The following is a 16,263-nucleotide window of genomic DNA, read 5'->3' as shown; positions in this document are numbered from 1 at the left end:
CGAGGAGGAGAGATGATCAGTTGGAAGATTTATTTCCATATCAAAAGAACAGAGTCCGCTTTAGTTCTTCGACGTTGGATTCCAATCACGAATTAGGCATCATCTAAACGACTAAGACGAAGATAATTTTTAGGCGACTTCTGTTGTCCAATCTCACATAAAATCTCGGAGCATCTATGGCGTCGGGAACCGACGAGGCGGAAGAGGACGCGAGGAAGACGACGAAGTCCCCTGCATCCTTTACAAATTTTATCATTTCTGATTTCCTAAAGTGTTGAGGTGCATTCATTTTGGCCCTAGGACTTTTTAAACATTTTAATATGCCTGAAACTTTAATTTTGAATTAATGTTTTAATTCTAAGTTAAATTGACAATCCAACCTAGAGGTGCAAACGAACCGAGCTGTCTCACGAGCTTTTCGAGCCGGCTCTATATATATTTGATTCGAGTTCGAATCTATCGAATTCGAGCCGAATTCGAATATGTTCGATAATATTTCGAGCCGAACTCGAACCCAAATTATTTTGTTCGATTATTCACGAGCCGCTCGCGAACTTTCATTTAATATTTATTTTTTATTTTTTTATTTTTTTTATTAGTTTATACTTTATACATTGTTATTTGTTATACATTGTTAATCTCTATTCTCTATCCTCTCTCCTCCTTTCTGTCAAACTCTTCCGCGGCCCACCATCCCACCATCTCACGATTCTCACCATCCAAAATCCAAATCCCATTGATCCAACTCCAAATCCAGAATCCAGATCCCACCATCCCACCATTCCACCAATCGACTCCAAATCCAAATCCCACTGATCCTAGGTTTCCACCGATCCTAGGTTTCCACCGATCCTAGGTTTTCACCGATCCAAATCCACCATCCCAGGTATGCATCCTTTTTTCTCCTCACTTTCATTTGTTTAGTCATTGTTTTATGTTTTTGTTGTTCTGAAAGAGCTATAATAGCATAAGGGTTTATATGAACACCCGTTTTTGTTATTTTTAACCTAACTGTACAAATCATTAAGACATTTACTTATACTAAGTAGTTCCCTATTAGGTATTATTTCAGATACCTAATGTTGTTTTACTTCCTATGACAGTCACGGCCAAGACAACCAAATCCCCGTCCAGCGGTCCAGGTACTATATCTATCTATTTTCGATTAAACTTTTTGGGCATCATTATACAGAAAACATTGCTTTAGGTATTTTGAATTGTGTACATGTGCATTTTATGATTGTTGATTGTGTTTTGATGAATTATACAGATAGATAAAATCTCATTCTCATTCTTCCGATGGTATTACAATCTTTTGAAAGTTAAGAGCTCTATCAGTAAAGATTTATGCATAATTTGATAGATCTACGTTTTTGGTTGAATGTTGCATTTGTAATTATAATAGTTCCCTACACGATGATTATATTCCAAAAAGGCTATGGATTTACATCTGGATGAAGCTTTAATGTCATAGTTACTTAGTTACTCTGATAGGGAACTGAATATTATCATTCATTTAACATCTTCAGTGATTTATGGTTTCATATTAAGATATTTCTAAAAAATCATTCAGGTATAAGAATTGTTGTGATTTCAGATTGATAACTGATTTGGGTCTGTTTATAATGTTTTTGAGAACTATAATTGTTACCTACATGATGATTACATTCCTAAAAGGCTATGGATTTACATCCAGATGATGCTTTATTGTCATAGTTACTCTGATAGGTAAATCATCCCAAAAGTTTTTCTTGGGTTTAGTTTGTTACTGGTTTCTCTTTGTTTTGTTTAACATTTTTCTTTGAAGTTTTTTAAGATATGTATTCATGGCAACTTTGCCGAGGTGATCAAATACTGTAGATTTCCTCTTTTTCCCTGTTGCCTATAGTGGGTTTTTGCAAACATGGATCTTAATTTTTGCCAGTCTTGTCAATTACTTATGCACATTTAGATACCTAATGTTGTTTTACTTCCTATGATGGTTGATTTCATTGTACTTCTTAAATTTTATACTCTAGGGTGGGATTTATTTTAGTGAATATACAGATTGTATTCAAAGCCTTATATAAATGAGCTTTTATGCATAATTTCTGCATAATGAGCTTCATCTTTGTCATTATTGCATTTTCTAATGTCTTGATGATTAACTTTTTCAGGTATGTCTGATTCCTCTCCAGCAGCAAATTCAGCCAACGTTCAAGCTTCGTTGGATTCAAATGAGATTGCAAATCAAGAGGATATTGTGATAGAGAATGATAATTTATTACACAAGGCTAAGAGACAGAAAAGATCTCAAGTATGGTCAGATATGATTGAGGTTGAAGACAAATACAAGTGTAAACATTGTCATCTACTCCTCGCAAAAATGAAGTCAGGTACTACATCACACTTAAAACGACACTTAGATCATTGTGGTCAACACTTGGAGTCTAAAAAGAAGCTTCAGGAAACAATCAAACAACAACAACTATTGTTAGGCTTCGAAATTGTAGACACAACTATGTCACCTTTGTTACTTGTAGCCAAATTTTATTGAATTTTCGAACTTCGAATCGAATTCGAATACCATTCATAATTTTCAAGCTCGAGCTCGAATATCATATTTTTGTATTATTCGGTTCGATTCGGTTCGTTTGTAGCCCTATTCCAACCTCTTGTTTGTGTAATTTTAACCTAAATTCCCAGATTATGATTATTTTCAATGAATTTGAATCAATTCACCACTTGAACTATTGTTCATGTCCAATTTGACTCTTAAACTTTATATTTGTCCAATTTTGGATATAAAGTTTCAATATCTATGTTTTTGTGAAATTCCCTAGTGATTGTTTGGTTCCTTTATACCAAACAATATTATTTATTCAAATGGAGCCTCTAAATGATTTTAGAAAAATTCCAAAAATTCAAGGATGGACAAAAATATTGTTTTTAGCAATAATAATATTTATATATAATTTTTTAGACTCGTTTGAAAAATGGCTTATTTTGAAATGCTCGTATCTTGAACTCTATGACTTAGAAAATATTGAATTTTTTGCAGTAGTTCACAAAATTATTTTTGACTTCCCTTAAAATTTTCAGAATTTTTAAACACTTTTGGAAAAAACACTCATTTTAACGGAGTAATATAAGGAGTCTGGTAACCCCGAAAAGCTCTGAATTCAAGTGCAAATTATTTCTAAAATACGTTCGACGTGCACAAAGACTTTATTCGAGATTTTCCAACCTTTTAGGAAATTTCTTGATTTCAGTTGTCGCATAAGACGGGGATCCAATTCCCCTTTTCGATCTTTAATCCATGCCCAATACACTCGTGAAGACTTTTTTTATGATAATTCACAATTCAAATCATCAAGAATACTTCCAAGCAGATATGCAAAGCGAGGAGTTCATATTGTGGTTCACATGTGTGAATAGAGAGAGCATTCAAGATTTTTGTTATGTCTTCTTATGTTTAGAAACACCTAATGAGAGTTCAGCGTCATTTCTGGAATAAACATAGGGCATCATGTTAAATAGACTTAAGACATGATGATGGAAACCAAGAGAATTCTAATAGTTTGATGTCAACCTTTATTGAAATTTAATTAGAGTTAGGATTACTCTTTATGCATTAGATACAAGGTTAGGATATACACAAGAAAACGAATTCTTAACTTAGAATTCAAACGTGTAATATAGCTTCACAAACCAAATTCGAGTCAAGTAGAGACTATCCCACAGGACATAGCTACTACGACCCTTTCCCCATGTATAACCTGGCACCAAACCCTTAATCTGTGAATACATGAGATTTGCACGACTCATTTTGTAAACATTTATATACGTTATAGATATAAGTAGTACTTTCTTTCTTCAAAATTTCAATTGGAAATTCTAAAAATGAAGCAGTTAATTTAGACCATGTTTTACCTTCTTAACTCTTTGTATCGATGATCCTCAAGTTGTCTTTTGAAATAATTAAAGAAGTCAAAAAATGTGTGTTTATACGTGACATATCTTTTCACAATGTCATTCATGCTCTCACTCTTTGATCGTAGTCATGTCCGCGCAAAACATGTGTTAGTCATACACCAAAGCCCATTTTCTCCTTATCAAAAACATTCACCGCAACCAATCATTTTCTTGTAATGAATACCGAGTCAACATCTGGTTCAAAGCTGCAATAAAATCTTTCTCTTCATCATAATCATATACACAAAAGGAAAAATCTTTAGAAAACTATTTAAACTAAAAAAACACCACTCAAATGTATATAGAAGTATTTTGATACATGTTTCAAATGCACAAAGGATGATGTGTCTGAGGCCATCTTAGAGCAAATGTCTTTGGCATGGCTGCATCTTGATATGTGAGAATACTTGTTGTTTTTTCTCACTCATATCTCTACTAATGTATCAAACAACCACTCGAATGATATAAATGTTTCCTCATACGATAAAGCTACACCAAACATTAATTTTTTTCTTATAATGATTAACACCTACAAACAATGCAATTCAACGACCTTCATTGTTTTCTTATAGGTTGTGTCAAAAGAAGTAACATCTCCAAAATAACCATAACCAGCTCTTATCTTAGGATTATACCAAAAAATATTAGTTATTAAGTCATCTTTATCTACTTGAATAATAAAGAAAAAAAATACTGCAACTGTTGTTTTTGTAAATATTATAATACACATCTTGTATCACGAACCATCATATTTCTAATTATTTTAGAACGCAAATATTTTTTTGTAATCTTTAGAGATAAAACTTAAGAACTCTCTCTCACCTAGTTGTCTTGCCATAAAATCATGAGATGCTTTAAAGGAAACTGACAATCTCAATTTATATCGCCATAGAAGAAGATATTTTCATATAGGATATAAGAAAATGTGTTTTGTCTATACTTGTGAGACAACAATTATGCTCTTTCATAAATTGGACCACGCATAATTTGCTTCAACGACTAATCATCATTTTAGTCTCACAACCAAATCGTGTTTCAGCACGCTTGTTTTTCACATAAAGATCACGATGTTTATCTTCTTTTTTTTTACCTTATACACTATAAAAAAACACTATTCAACCTTTCACCTAATTTATAAAAGTGACATTGATTTTTTTTATTCCTAATCTTCTATTGTATGTGCCTTAACGTTCTCCAAATATATTCATTGTCCAACCCTTTAAAATCAATGAAACAATATACACAAACTTAACAAAACCATGTTACAATATAAAAAAACAATTTAATACAATATAATCTCAATAATTTAACCTCAATCAATAACTTTCATGTCGTCATCATTTGTTTTAAAATTCAAGTGACGAAAACGTAAATTTACCTTCCATGATTTATCATTTGAACCTTTTATTTATAAAATTTGAAAAGTGAAACAAGAATCTTAATTAATTTTCACATAGGTATGCCAAATTAATATCAAAGTCGCAGACAATGTTATTTTTTAGAAGAGCAAAAATCTCCCCTGTACGTACTCATAAAATAGTGAATTACTTTAAGACTTGTGAATGATAACGCAAGTTTGAATTAGATAATCAAATTAGTTTTATTGTATGTGTTTATTTTGTTATCATTTCAATTCTTTTGAACTTCATTCAAAGAAAATTCAACAAGCATTTTATTGATTATACATATGATATTAGGTGTATGAACTTTGATAACATTTCAATATTTCTTTCCAGCCGCTTTTTAGTCTTACGAAGATTTCATATTTTTTAAGTCTGGTTCTTTGTGCTAACGGCTCCCACTACTAACTAATATACTAATATGAAATAACAGTAATGAAGAGGGAGAAAATCAAATCCCAATATGATAATTTTTTTATAAAACTACTTTGTTTTATTAAAGATACATCATTCAATACATATTTTTACACAAATGATCCGACTCCGCTTGTGGAAAAGGGTGGCCAAGGTGGTTGCATATCTGATCAATCACCGTGCCCCAGCCACGGCCCCTGATGACATTTATAAAGAAAAATGTGAAGGATAGTCCAAATCTTATTACTAATTGTTTCCGACCATAGTCCACCATCAATGCCTCTCTTCCTCGTCTCTTCCCCGTTTGAAGCCAAAAAATTTTGTCCAATCATAACCTTCAACATAAGACTACAACCCAAAAGGCATAGGCTACCTAGGTTGACCAGGGTTGCAGGTTGACCAGGGCTGCAACAACCCATGTCTATCTAGCATGCTTATTCAATATATATATATATATATATATATATATATATATATATATATATATATATATATATATATATATATATATATAACTCTTAATTTTAGATGTAGAAGGTGTACACATGCACATCTCCACAATATATCACAGTAACTTTTCTTTTTTTAATTTATTTATTTTAATTATGTTTTCTCTTAATTAATAAATATATATATATATATATATATATATATATATATATATTAATTTCTATTTCATATATATTTTATATAGATATATTTCTTTTTACACTAGTAATATAAAATTTATTTTTTTTATTAATAATATTTATATTAAAATATATAATATTACTTAACATATTTATCTTCCTAATTTATTTTTTTTGTATATTAATTTATTTTTCCTAATATATATATTTATATATATATATATATTAATCATATAAATATATTAAATTAAATACTATATTATATATATGATATAAAAAATAAAAAAGAAATTAATTAGGAAGAAGACATTGAGAGTAGAAAATAATTTATATATAAATGTTTTATTCTCTTATTATTTTAATTAATTTTATATAAATATTGTATTCACTTATTATATCTACATATAAATAAAATATTTAACATATTAAATCATAATATTATATACATATATCTTAAAAAATAAGAAGAAAAAAGATATATATATATAGAGAGAGAGAAAACACAAAAATGTATTTTGTATTGTTTTTAATTTGTTTTAGTTAAGAAAAATATAATATAAATATTTATATATAAAATTAAATAATTAAATAAATATATAAATTTATATAATTCTTATTTATTGAAAAGTAAATGAGAAAAAAATATTTTTAATTCAAATAAGAGAAAAAAAGTTTTAAAAAATTAATTTTATTAATAAATTTATATAATAATGAGAAAAATTAAGATATGAAATAAAGGTTTTTTTTATTCATAATTTTTTATTTTTAATTAATTTTTCTCTTTTAAAATATATATATATATATTACTAATTTCTCTTTCATTTTTTTCATAGTTAATTTTTTTTCCTTTATATATATATATATTCTTACTAATCATATAAATATATTAATTAAATACTATATTATATATATATATATATATATAATAGAAAAAATTAATTAATTTAAATAAATGATGAGATTAAAAAATAATCTTTATCATCATTAATTTTATATAAATATTTTATTCTTTTATTATATTTATATATAAATAAAATCTTAATATATTAAATTAGAATATTATATACATAAAAAATTTTAAATAAGAAAATATATATATATATATAATATTTTAAAAAAAGAAATTTAGTTAGGAAAAATATAATATAAATATTTATATATAAATTATATAAATAAATATGTAATATTATAAAACTATTATATATTAAAAAATAAATGACGTGAGAAATATTTTTAATTAGAATAAGATATATTTATATATAAGAGGAAAAAATAAAATTATTTTTATTAATAAATTTATATAATATATTATGAAAAATTATAACAATAAATTTAATTATTTGTATTCATTATTAACCAAAAAAAAATTGTATTTCTTATTAATACAAGAGATTTAATTATTTTTATAATAACTTTTTATATAGGTATGAAAATTTTATATAATATATATAGTTATTCAAAATCTAAATTACAAAATATATATATACACAATTTATAAAATGATATGAACAGTAATAAGTGCTCTAGCAATTAAAATATTAAAATTTCATAATGAAGTTCAACCCTCTAAAAGAAGTAATTATTATTATAAGAATGAAAAATTAACGTATAATAATATTTTTAATTTTTTTAATTTAAAATAATACAAAGGGGGTGTTAAGAGTAAATTATTGTGATAATTAAACATTATTTATAAAAATTAAATAAAAATAAATAAATTAAATTGAGGTTAAAATATTGTATTTATTTTACCCAAATTAAAACCAAAAAAGGGGTGAAATGATTTAATTATGATTTTAAACATAAATTATGTATAATTTATAGTTTAAAACGATTAATAAATAACCAATAAATACCCCAAAATAAAATAAATAAACATAATTTTTATTATCTTGTCAAAATAATTTTTGTGTATTAATTTGGTGAAGATAAATGAAAGAAAATGGTTAAAATTCGATTTTAAATAACTTTTTTTATTAACAATAAAAACTAACGATCCAATGTGGCCGAAAATAAAGGAATTGGTTACAACATGGATTTCATCCATCGGATCAGCGCTGGATTTTCATATCCAGCGCCTTGAAACACGTCGCGTTGCAGGTTGTAACTAAGGAAACGCGAGCCTGGGTCCACATCGGATCAGCTAACGGGACGCTAACCCTGTTAGCCCAATCATTTAATCACTAACGAACCACCAATGGAACGCAACGACACATTTCATATTAAATGAAACGATGTAGTTTTGTTTGTCTTTCCCGGTCGATAGGACGGATGCCGGAGGCTCGCGATCGACGTCGACGATCCGTTTAGAAATCTTATCTCCATCATTACTCAACCTTATCCCTCCATTTTTTCAACAACGTGCACGTCTCCTCCTTGCCAACATTTCCATTAGGATTAAAAGTCAAAACCTACTCTAGACCTAGGCTGTCGAGGACAAAACAGAAACGGAGAAGAATAACTTTAGAAGCAAAATCGAAATTGAATTCGACTATAAAACCGATCTAGCTCGAGTTTAAATAGTCTTTAGAAGTTCTTATTCCAATCCATCAAACATAATCCAAAGATTACAGACAAATCGAATAATTTCTAAGAACTCCAACGACTATCTTTTTGAAGAAATTGTTTCGTCGATATAGCCTTCGATCCAAGGCTTGAGAAAGCTTCCTACAGATGATTGGAGTGTTTCCAATCGCTAGTAAGCTTCTAGACCTACGGTAATTTGAATTGTGATTCAAAATCAAATTTCTCCAAGTTTGATCGTGTTGATCTAACTTAGGGCTCAATTTCATGCTTTTTATAGTTGAAACCAATCTCTAATTGTTTTCTAAGTTTTTTTCCGAAAGAGATTTCATCATTTCAACCTAAATCAAAAAAATTCGAATTTAGTTTTAAAATCTGGAAATTTTGAATTTCATGTTCTTGAGTTTTAAGCTTGAATTTTCATTCAATTAGCTGCCTAACATGTTTTTAAAAAGGTTAGGATGATTTCCAAATCATAAAACAAACATGCCGATCATTTTTTATCCAATTGAAATTTAAAAATAATTGAGTTTGAATTTCAGTTTTGAAGTTGTTACAGAGCTTGATTGATGTTCTTGTTTTGGTTGTGTTCGACTATAAACATAATTTCAAAACTGTTGAAACAACATTTAGGCCATGAGATGGTCTAAATCTAAAGTTCACAATTCTTTCCTTAGAAATCGGATTGAGAAATTGATCGACTTAGAGCTCGATTGATCGTGTTTAGGATTAGTGATTATGATCCCTACATCCATATGAGTTGTTAGCAACTTACATAATCAAAAGTTACAAACCTGCAATCTTCATACCAAATGAAGAGCAGTCGGTTCTCTTGGACCAAGTCCTATAGGACTGAGGAGAAAGAAGAGGACCGAGAATCCTTGGTCCTGACCGAGATCAAGAATCAAGATAATTGACCTAGGACCGAGACCAAGGACTAATGTTCTTTAGTTAGGACCAAGCCTTGAGACTGGTGTTCTTTAGTAAGGACAGAAATTTCCACCTGAGTATTCTCACCTAAAACCAAGAGGTCTGACTTAGGACCGAGACTTTCAAGTCCCACGACCGAGAAATTTAGATATGGGACCAAGACTCCCAGACTTAGGCCGCGTTTTCACCTGTAGCAATCCTTCTATATTTTGGCTACACCCAATTGCGAATTTTATTTTTTATTTAAAACTTTAAGGGATTATTTGAAATTGATTTTCCCTTCACGCTTTTGGCATTATTTTTAAATCTTTCAAATATTTAAAAATATTTAAAATAAATATGACATTTAATTTGTCAATTTATTTTATTTTTGTATATTTTTGGGATTAAGAAATAATTTATTTGGAATAAAATGGATACAGCATTCATCCTAAATTATTTATTGTAATTCCCATTGATTTTCTAAAATTAATTTGAGATTAAATAGGTATAACATTTATCTCAAATTATTTTATTTATTTTGTTTGGCCATTATCTTTAATTACTTTAGAATTTAATTATTATAATAATTAATCTAGTTAATTGATTGATTAGGCTTTGCCTTGGGGTTAGTTATTTTGATTTATTTATTAGAAAATAATTAAAATTATTATTTACTTTTATAAATTGGGTATGTACATTTTTAGTGCTTACAAGTAGCAACTCGCGCGGAAGTCGAGTTGAGAACCTATCTCTATGTGGCATCCAGAGTGCTAACGTTAAAGCCGGGAGTTGAGAACCTATCTCTATGTGGCATCCAGAGTGCTAACGTTAAAGCCGGGCCAAATTGCTAAACATAATGCAAAACGACATCTTTTTTGGGCGAAAGAGAAAAACATAAGCAACTACAACGCGTTTTTTTTTATTTTGATAATTTTGGACATATTTTATTGGACAATCCAAATAAAAATGTTTCTAAAGGAAGTTCATTGAATTGTGGAGATTAGGTCCTTTCATGATTTCAAGTTCAATTGATCCAAGAAATTCTCCAATTTGCCATGGAAGTTAGAAATGAAATTGGGGAAAAGTACAAATTAACCCATTTTGAAGACTCTTGAAGCTTAGAGTTGATTCAAATGATTTCCTAGATTGATTTGGTAGCGCAAGAAAATTTTTTATACCTTCAACTAGCACAAGAGGAAAGTCGTATACATTTGTTACACAAAAGGAAGTCGCATACTCGGTAACACAACCGATACATTAATAGAGTTTTTTTTACTCTCTAATATTTTTAAAGATTTTTCGAGTAAATAAATTATTTAAAAGTGTTTTTCATAAGATCTAATTGCACGAGATTAAAATACTATAGGTTCGAGGTTGTATTTATGGAATACTAAATTAATTTAACAAATATCAGACAATTTTAAATAAATAAATGAAATAATGAAATAATTTTCGAAATTAATTGTTTATAGTTGTTTTGGAGGTTTTAAAAAAATTGAAGAATCGCCAGACCATCTTTTGATCGTCGTAGAACACCGTTGAACCGCCGCAAAGATATTACTGGAGCCCAATTCTTATATATATATATTGAACTCATTTTTCAAAAATCATTCATCCTCCGATACCATCGATTATTAAATTGACGAAATACTGATTAAAGGACTTGCGACCAATTCACTATGTCTAACACCTTATTTGGTTGATAAGAATATATTAAACCAAACAATTAAAATAAAATGGGGGAGACTTTTCGTTTCATATTCTATGTCCTTTCATTTTATATTCTAAATCTTTTCTTTCCTATTTCTAATACCATCCTTTTTATTTTAAACTTCAGATCTATCTTTAATAGTCTTTCACACAATTATCTGACACAAACAATTATTGTCACAAATAAGAAGACAAAGAGAAAACTACAATTAAATGTCAAAATTCCATTATGCACAAACATGTTTGTAGAATATTAGCTTTATGAATCTTCCTAGAAACAATGAAATCAGAAAAAAATAAATTATAAATCGTTAAAGTAGGATTTTTTGCCTTGTTTGATTTTCATTTATTTATATTAGTAAGAGTGGTTCTAATTCGTTTAGCTCCTAATAAGGCCAAAGACTTCTTTGAAGGTCCATTATTGTCTGCTCAAAAGCCTCTCCTTCAACACACACGCACAGACACCTACTTTGATTTTTCAAAGACTGGTTCTTATTTATCTGTGGGCTGAGAACATAGAACATACTGCCAGTCTGTGAGAGAGAGAAAGTGAGAGAATTTCTAAAGTCTTCGGAAAATCTTGCTATTCCCAAATCTTATTGTAATTCTTGTGTTTTCTTCATACATCTAGTTTTCACAATCTCAACTAAATGTTTTCATTGAGTACTATTATTTCTTCATATATAAATGTGACCAATTTCTGATCTAATGTCCAATATCTGATGTTGTTAAACAGGTTGAATCATTAATGGGTTTATTACTTTCGGTGCTTCATTCTGCTTGGAAAGAACTACTAAGGCGCAGCTTCCTCTTTTTCTCCAACAAAAATGAAACTGTTATATTGAGATCGTCGAGTTTAGATAAGGGTGATTTAAAGGACTGTAATGCAGCAATTACAGTGAAGGAAAAGCAAGTAAAATCGAAGATAAAAAAAACATTTTTATTGGATGATGTACTGGTTGGAAAAGAGGGTTTGGAGGAGACAGTTTTGGAGGCAAACCCACAAAAATGGCCTCTTTCAGAACCATTTATAGCTTATCTAACACCAAAACCCATTAACGAGCTTGATGCTGCTGCAACTAAGGTTCAGAAAGTATATAAAAGTTACAGGACAAGAAGGAATCTGGCTGATTGTGCAGTTGTTGTGGAAGAATTATGGTTTGTCATCTACATTAGGATCTTCCTTTAATCAATTAGAAATTTCTTAGCTCACATTTAACTTTTCAGGTGGAAGGCATTGGATTTTGCAGCTTTAAACCGGAATTCTGTTTCATTCTTCAACATCTCCAAACATGAAACTGCTGTGTCAAAGTGGACGAGAGCAATGACAAAGGCTGCCAAGGTTTGTTATTTAGTCATCTGCTCCTTTATCACCCTGTATATCTTGGTTTGTTTTGACTCTAAAATCAAATCTTATGTATTTTCAGGTTGGAAAGGGATTATCGAAGGATGAAAAGGCTCGTAAATTGGCCTTGCAACACTGGCTTGAAGCTGTAATGCCCAAAATTTGATTTAATCTCTTTAATTAATGTCTAGTGATTCAGATAAACCAGTTTTGTTTGATTACATTATCTTTACCAAACAAGCTTGACTCTTTATTGAATAATAATTGATCAATCTCTATAGTTTTCTATCATTTATTGAATGGTGGTAAACTTTTGAAAGTGACAGATATTAATTATTGAATGGGTTTGGTTTATAAATGACATTATTTGTCCATATCTGTTTTTTCAGATTGATCCACGTCATAGGTACGGACACAATTTGCACTTTTACTATAATGTATGGTCCGGCAGTAGGAGTGCCCAACCTTTTTTCTACTGGTAAGGAAAGGGTTACTCATTATTCCATTTTCGAGCCTTCCTTCGGGTTGTTTTAAATCAAATTGATTTCTTCTCTTGATTGAAGGTTGGATATTGGGGATGGGAAAGAGCTCAATCTTGAAAAATGTCCAAGAATTACTCTCCAACGTGAATTGATCAAGTATCTTGGACCAGTAAGTTAACCATTCAATTCATATGGACTTGATTGTTTGAATGTATTTGTTTATGAGTTTGATTGTTTTTCAGATGGAAAGAGAAGCATATGAAGTGGTAGTGGAAAAGGGGAAACTTGTGTACAAGCGAAGTGGAGATACTTTGAAGACGGAGGAAGGAACAAAATGGATATTCGTTCTTAGCACATCAAGAAATTTGTATGTGGGGCAGAAAAAGAAGGGAGTTTTCCAACATTCGAGTTTCTTATCTGGAGGTGCAACTACTGCAGCCGGAAGATTGGTTGCACATGATGGGATCCTGATGGTACGATGAATCATTGTGATAAACCACAATTCTTTATCACTTTTCTCTTAAGAGAATTTTATATTTTCAGGCAATATGGCCATATAGTGGTCACTATCTCCCTACAGAAGACAATTTTAAGGAATTCACTAGCTTCCTCGAGGACCACCAAGTCGATTTGTCCAAAGTTAAGGTAAATTTCCATATACCACTAGTATGTTAATAGTGATGGTTGCATTATCTATCTATTGGACCAAAATAAACAATATGAAGAGGGTAATAGTGATAGAAATCTTGCAGAAGATCATTAGCGACGGTAAGTGAATCCGTCGCTAGTCTCTTCCGCCGACAGTCGTTATTGTAATAAAAACCGTCTATTGATTTCTTTCTATACTAGTGTATGTTCCCAAATCCCCCATGGATATTCACTCTTTCTTTCTTCTTCTTGCTGTAGAGATGCTCTGTGGATGATGATAATAGTTACTCGGAAGCTAGCAATAAATCCTCTGATTCGGTGATTGAGAAAGTGGGATCATTTGAAACTACAAAGCCATTGGAGGAGAATGTGGAAAGTGGTGTTGTTGTTACAGAAGGAAATGACATAGAAATTAATTCAAACAGTTCTGAACCTTTTGTGTTCGACTTGTCAAAGAGGTTGTCTTGCAAATGGAGTAGTGGAGTGGGTCCACGTATTGGATGCGTTAGGGACTACCCTGTTTACCTCCAATCCCAAGCTATGGAGAAAGTGAACATGTCGCCTAGGACCACTCCTGGCTCATCCAGAAACCGTGTTCCTATCCCTTCTCCCAGACCAAGCCCAAGGGTTCGGTTATCGCCTAGGATTGCATATATGGGTCTTCCAAGCCCAAGACCTGCTTCATTATTGGCTTCAAGCAGTTAGTTAAGGCAGTTATAACTTTGAAGAAGATAGTCTAAATGGACAATTGTGTAAATCCTATGCACCCCTAGCTGACTTTTGCAGCAAATTGTCATTTGGCTGTTAACCAAATTCAGCTGAATATTCTTGTTTTTCATGAATTTAGATATTTAAAAAAAATGCACTTATTATGTCATATAATTAAATGCACCTTCTTATATCCAATAGAGTAATGAGTTTTCTACCTAGTTTGGTTTATATTCAAAAGTATTTTTGGCACTATTATATGTCTTAATATTTATATTGTCAAGTACAATACCAAAAAAACAAGTATTCTCATCCTTTTTTTAATCTTGCTAAAATAGGATAAACAAAAATTCAGATTATTTTGAAATAGTGTTGTTACATATTAGCAGACATACCCACATTCACACGGGTTTTCAGCTAGTTTATTTCAATATACTGATTTTTGAGTAGTATGTTTGAAGACCCATTGATTTTTGCATAATGTGCTTTTATGGGTTAACTTAACAATAACTTTTGGAAGATTTTGCAATCAAAATAAGACTTTGGGCTTCTGTCTAGCAATGAGATTCCAAGAAACTTTTGGCTTCATTGTGGTTATCATGGGCGATTGAGTTGATGTTTCAATAGGAAACCTCTCCCACATTCTGCTGTGTTCTTAAACACGATTTCATGATGGAGGAGGCTGTTGCGAAAACGTGTAGAATTGACTTCAGCTGATGTGTAATTAATTTGGATATGAAGAAAATAAAAACTTGATCAAAATCAACTCAAAAGGGTCTTCAAATTCAGCTTTTGCTCCATGCAATATTACAAATGCGGTGAAGTCTAGAACTGAGTCAAATGCCACAGAGAGTGCTGTTATTTGTTTATATATATATATATATATATATATATATATATATATCATAACTTTAGGTCTAATTTAAGGGATTATTCATATTCCTTATTAAAGATGATTTAGACAAAATTTGATATTTAAGCCGTTTAAAATTCTCAAAGTTTTCATTAACGTGTCTTGATTCTTAGTGGAGGAATAACCATATTCTTAGTTCAAAAATAACTTTAAACTCTCGTTAGATTTTCCATAGACAAAAGACGACGTAATGAAACTCTAAATACTCCTCCATGGGCACATGTCAACATCAATGTGAATCCTCTTATTTGCATGTTGTTTGGGAGTTTGTTTGCGGAGTTCAAATTGTGAATCCTTATTGGAAAGGAGTTCACGAATATATGAATATGTGGATTAAGGATTGAAAAAGAAATTGGAGCCCCGTTTATAACACATTCAAAATTAAGAATTTTTCCAAATATGTTGAATTTTTTTGAAAGTCTTTATGTATGTCGTCCATATTTGTAAGAGCACTTTACACTCGAGTATGGAATTTTTCAGAGTTACAAGACTCTCAATATGACACTACTAAAATGAGTGTTTTACCAAACTTGCTCCAAAAATTTTGAAAATTTTTGTGGAGGTCAAAAATAATTTTGTGGACCCATTGTATAAATTTTGTAATTTTTTGAGTTGTAAAGCTCAA

At 30.2% G+C, this 16,263-nt stretch overlaps 1 protein-coding gene across 1 annotated transcript; it reads left to right on the top strand.

The window, feature by feature from the left end:
• The first annotated feature begins 11,994 nt into the window (after positions 1-11,994).
• LOC124910422 (IQ domain-containing protein IQM1-like) lies at positions 11,995-14,996 on the top strand. Its single transcript, XM_047451061.1, has 9 exons — positions 11,995-12,143; positions 12,279-12,700; positions 12,770-12,884; positions 12,970-13,035; positions 13,277-13,365; positions 13,451-13,538; positions 13,612-13,842; positions 13,913-14,014; positions 14,276-14,996. Exons 2-9 carry the CDS (start codon positions 12,291-12,293, stop codon positions 14,720-14,722), a joined length of 1,548 nt encoding a protein of 515 aa, XP_047307017.1. The 5' UTR covers positions 11,995-12,143; positions 12,279-12,290; the 3' UTR covers positions 14,723-14,996.
• Positions 14,997-16,263: the final 1,267 nt, after the last annotated feature.

Source organism: Impatiens glandulifera, chromosome 7 (genome assembly GCF_907164915.1).
Source record: "Impatiens glandulifera chromosome 7, dImpGla2.1, whole genome shotgun sequence".
NCBI classification, from domain to species: Eukaryota; Viridiplantae; Streptophyta; class Magnoliopsida; order Ericales; family Balsaminaceae; genus Impatiens; species Impatiens glandulifera.
The sequence above is the reverse complement of the archived record's forward strand: the minus strand, read 5'-3'. Positions and strand labels throughout refer to the sequence as shown.

Coding starts and splice junctions, on each gene's coding strand:
- LOC124910422 (XM_047451061.1), top strand. CDS start 12,291: ATGGGTTTATTACTTTCGGTGCTTCATTCTGCTTGGAAAGAACTACTA. Junction 13,366..13,450: donor GCCCAACCTTTTTTCTACTG/GTAAGGAAAGGG, acceptor TCTTGATTGAAG/GTTGGATATTGGGGATGGGA. Junction 14,015..14,275: donor TCGATTTGTCCAAAGTTAAG/GTAAATTTCCAT, acceptor TTCTTGCTGTAG/AGATGCTCTGTGGATGATGA.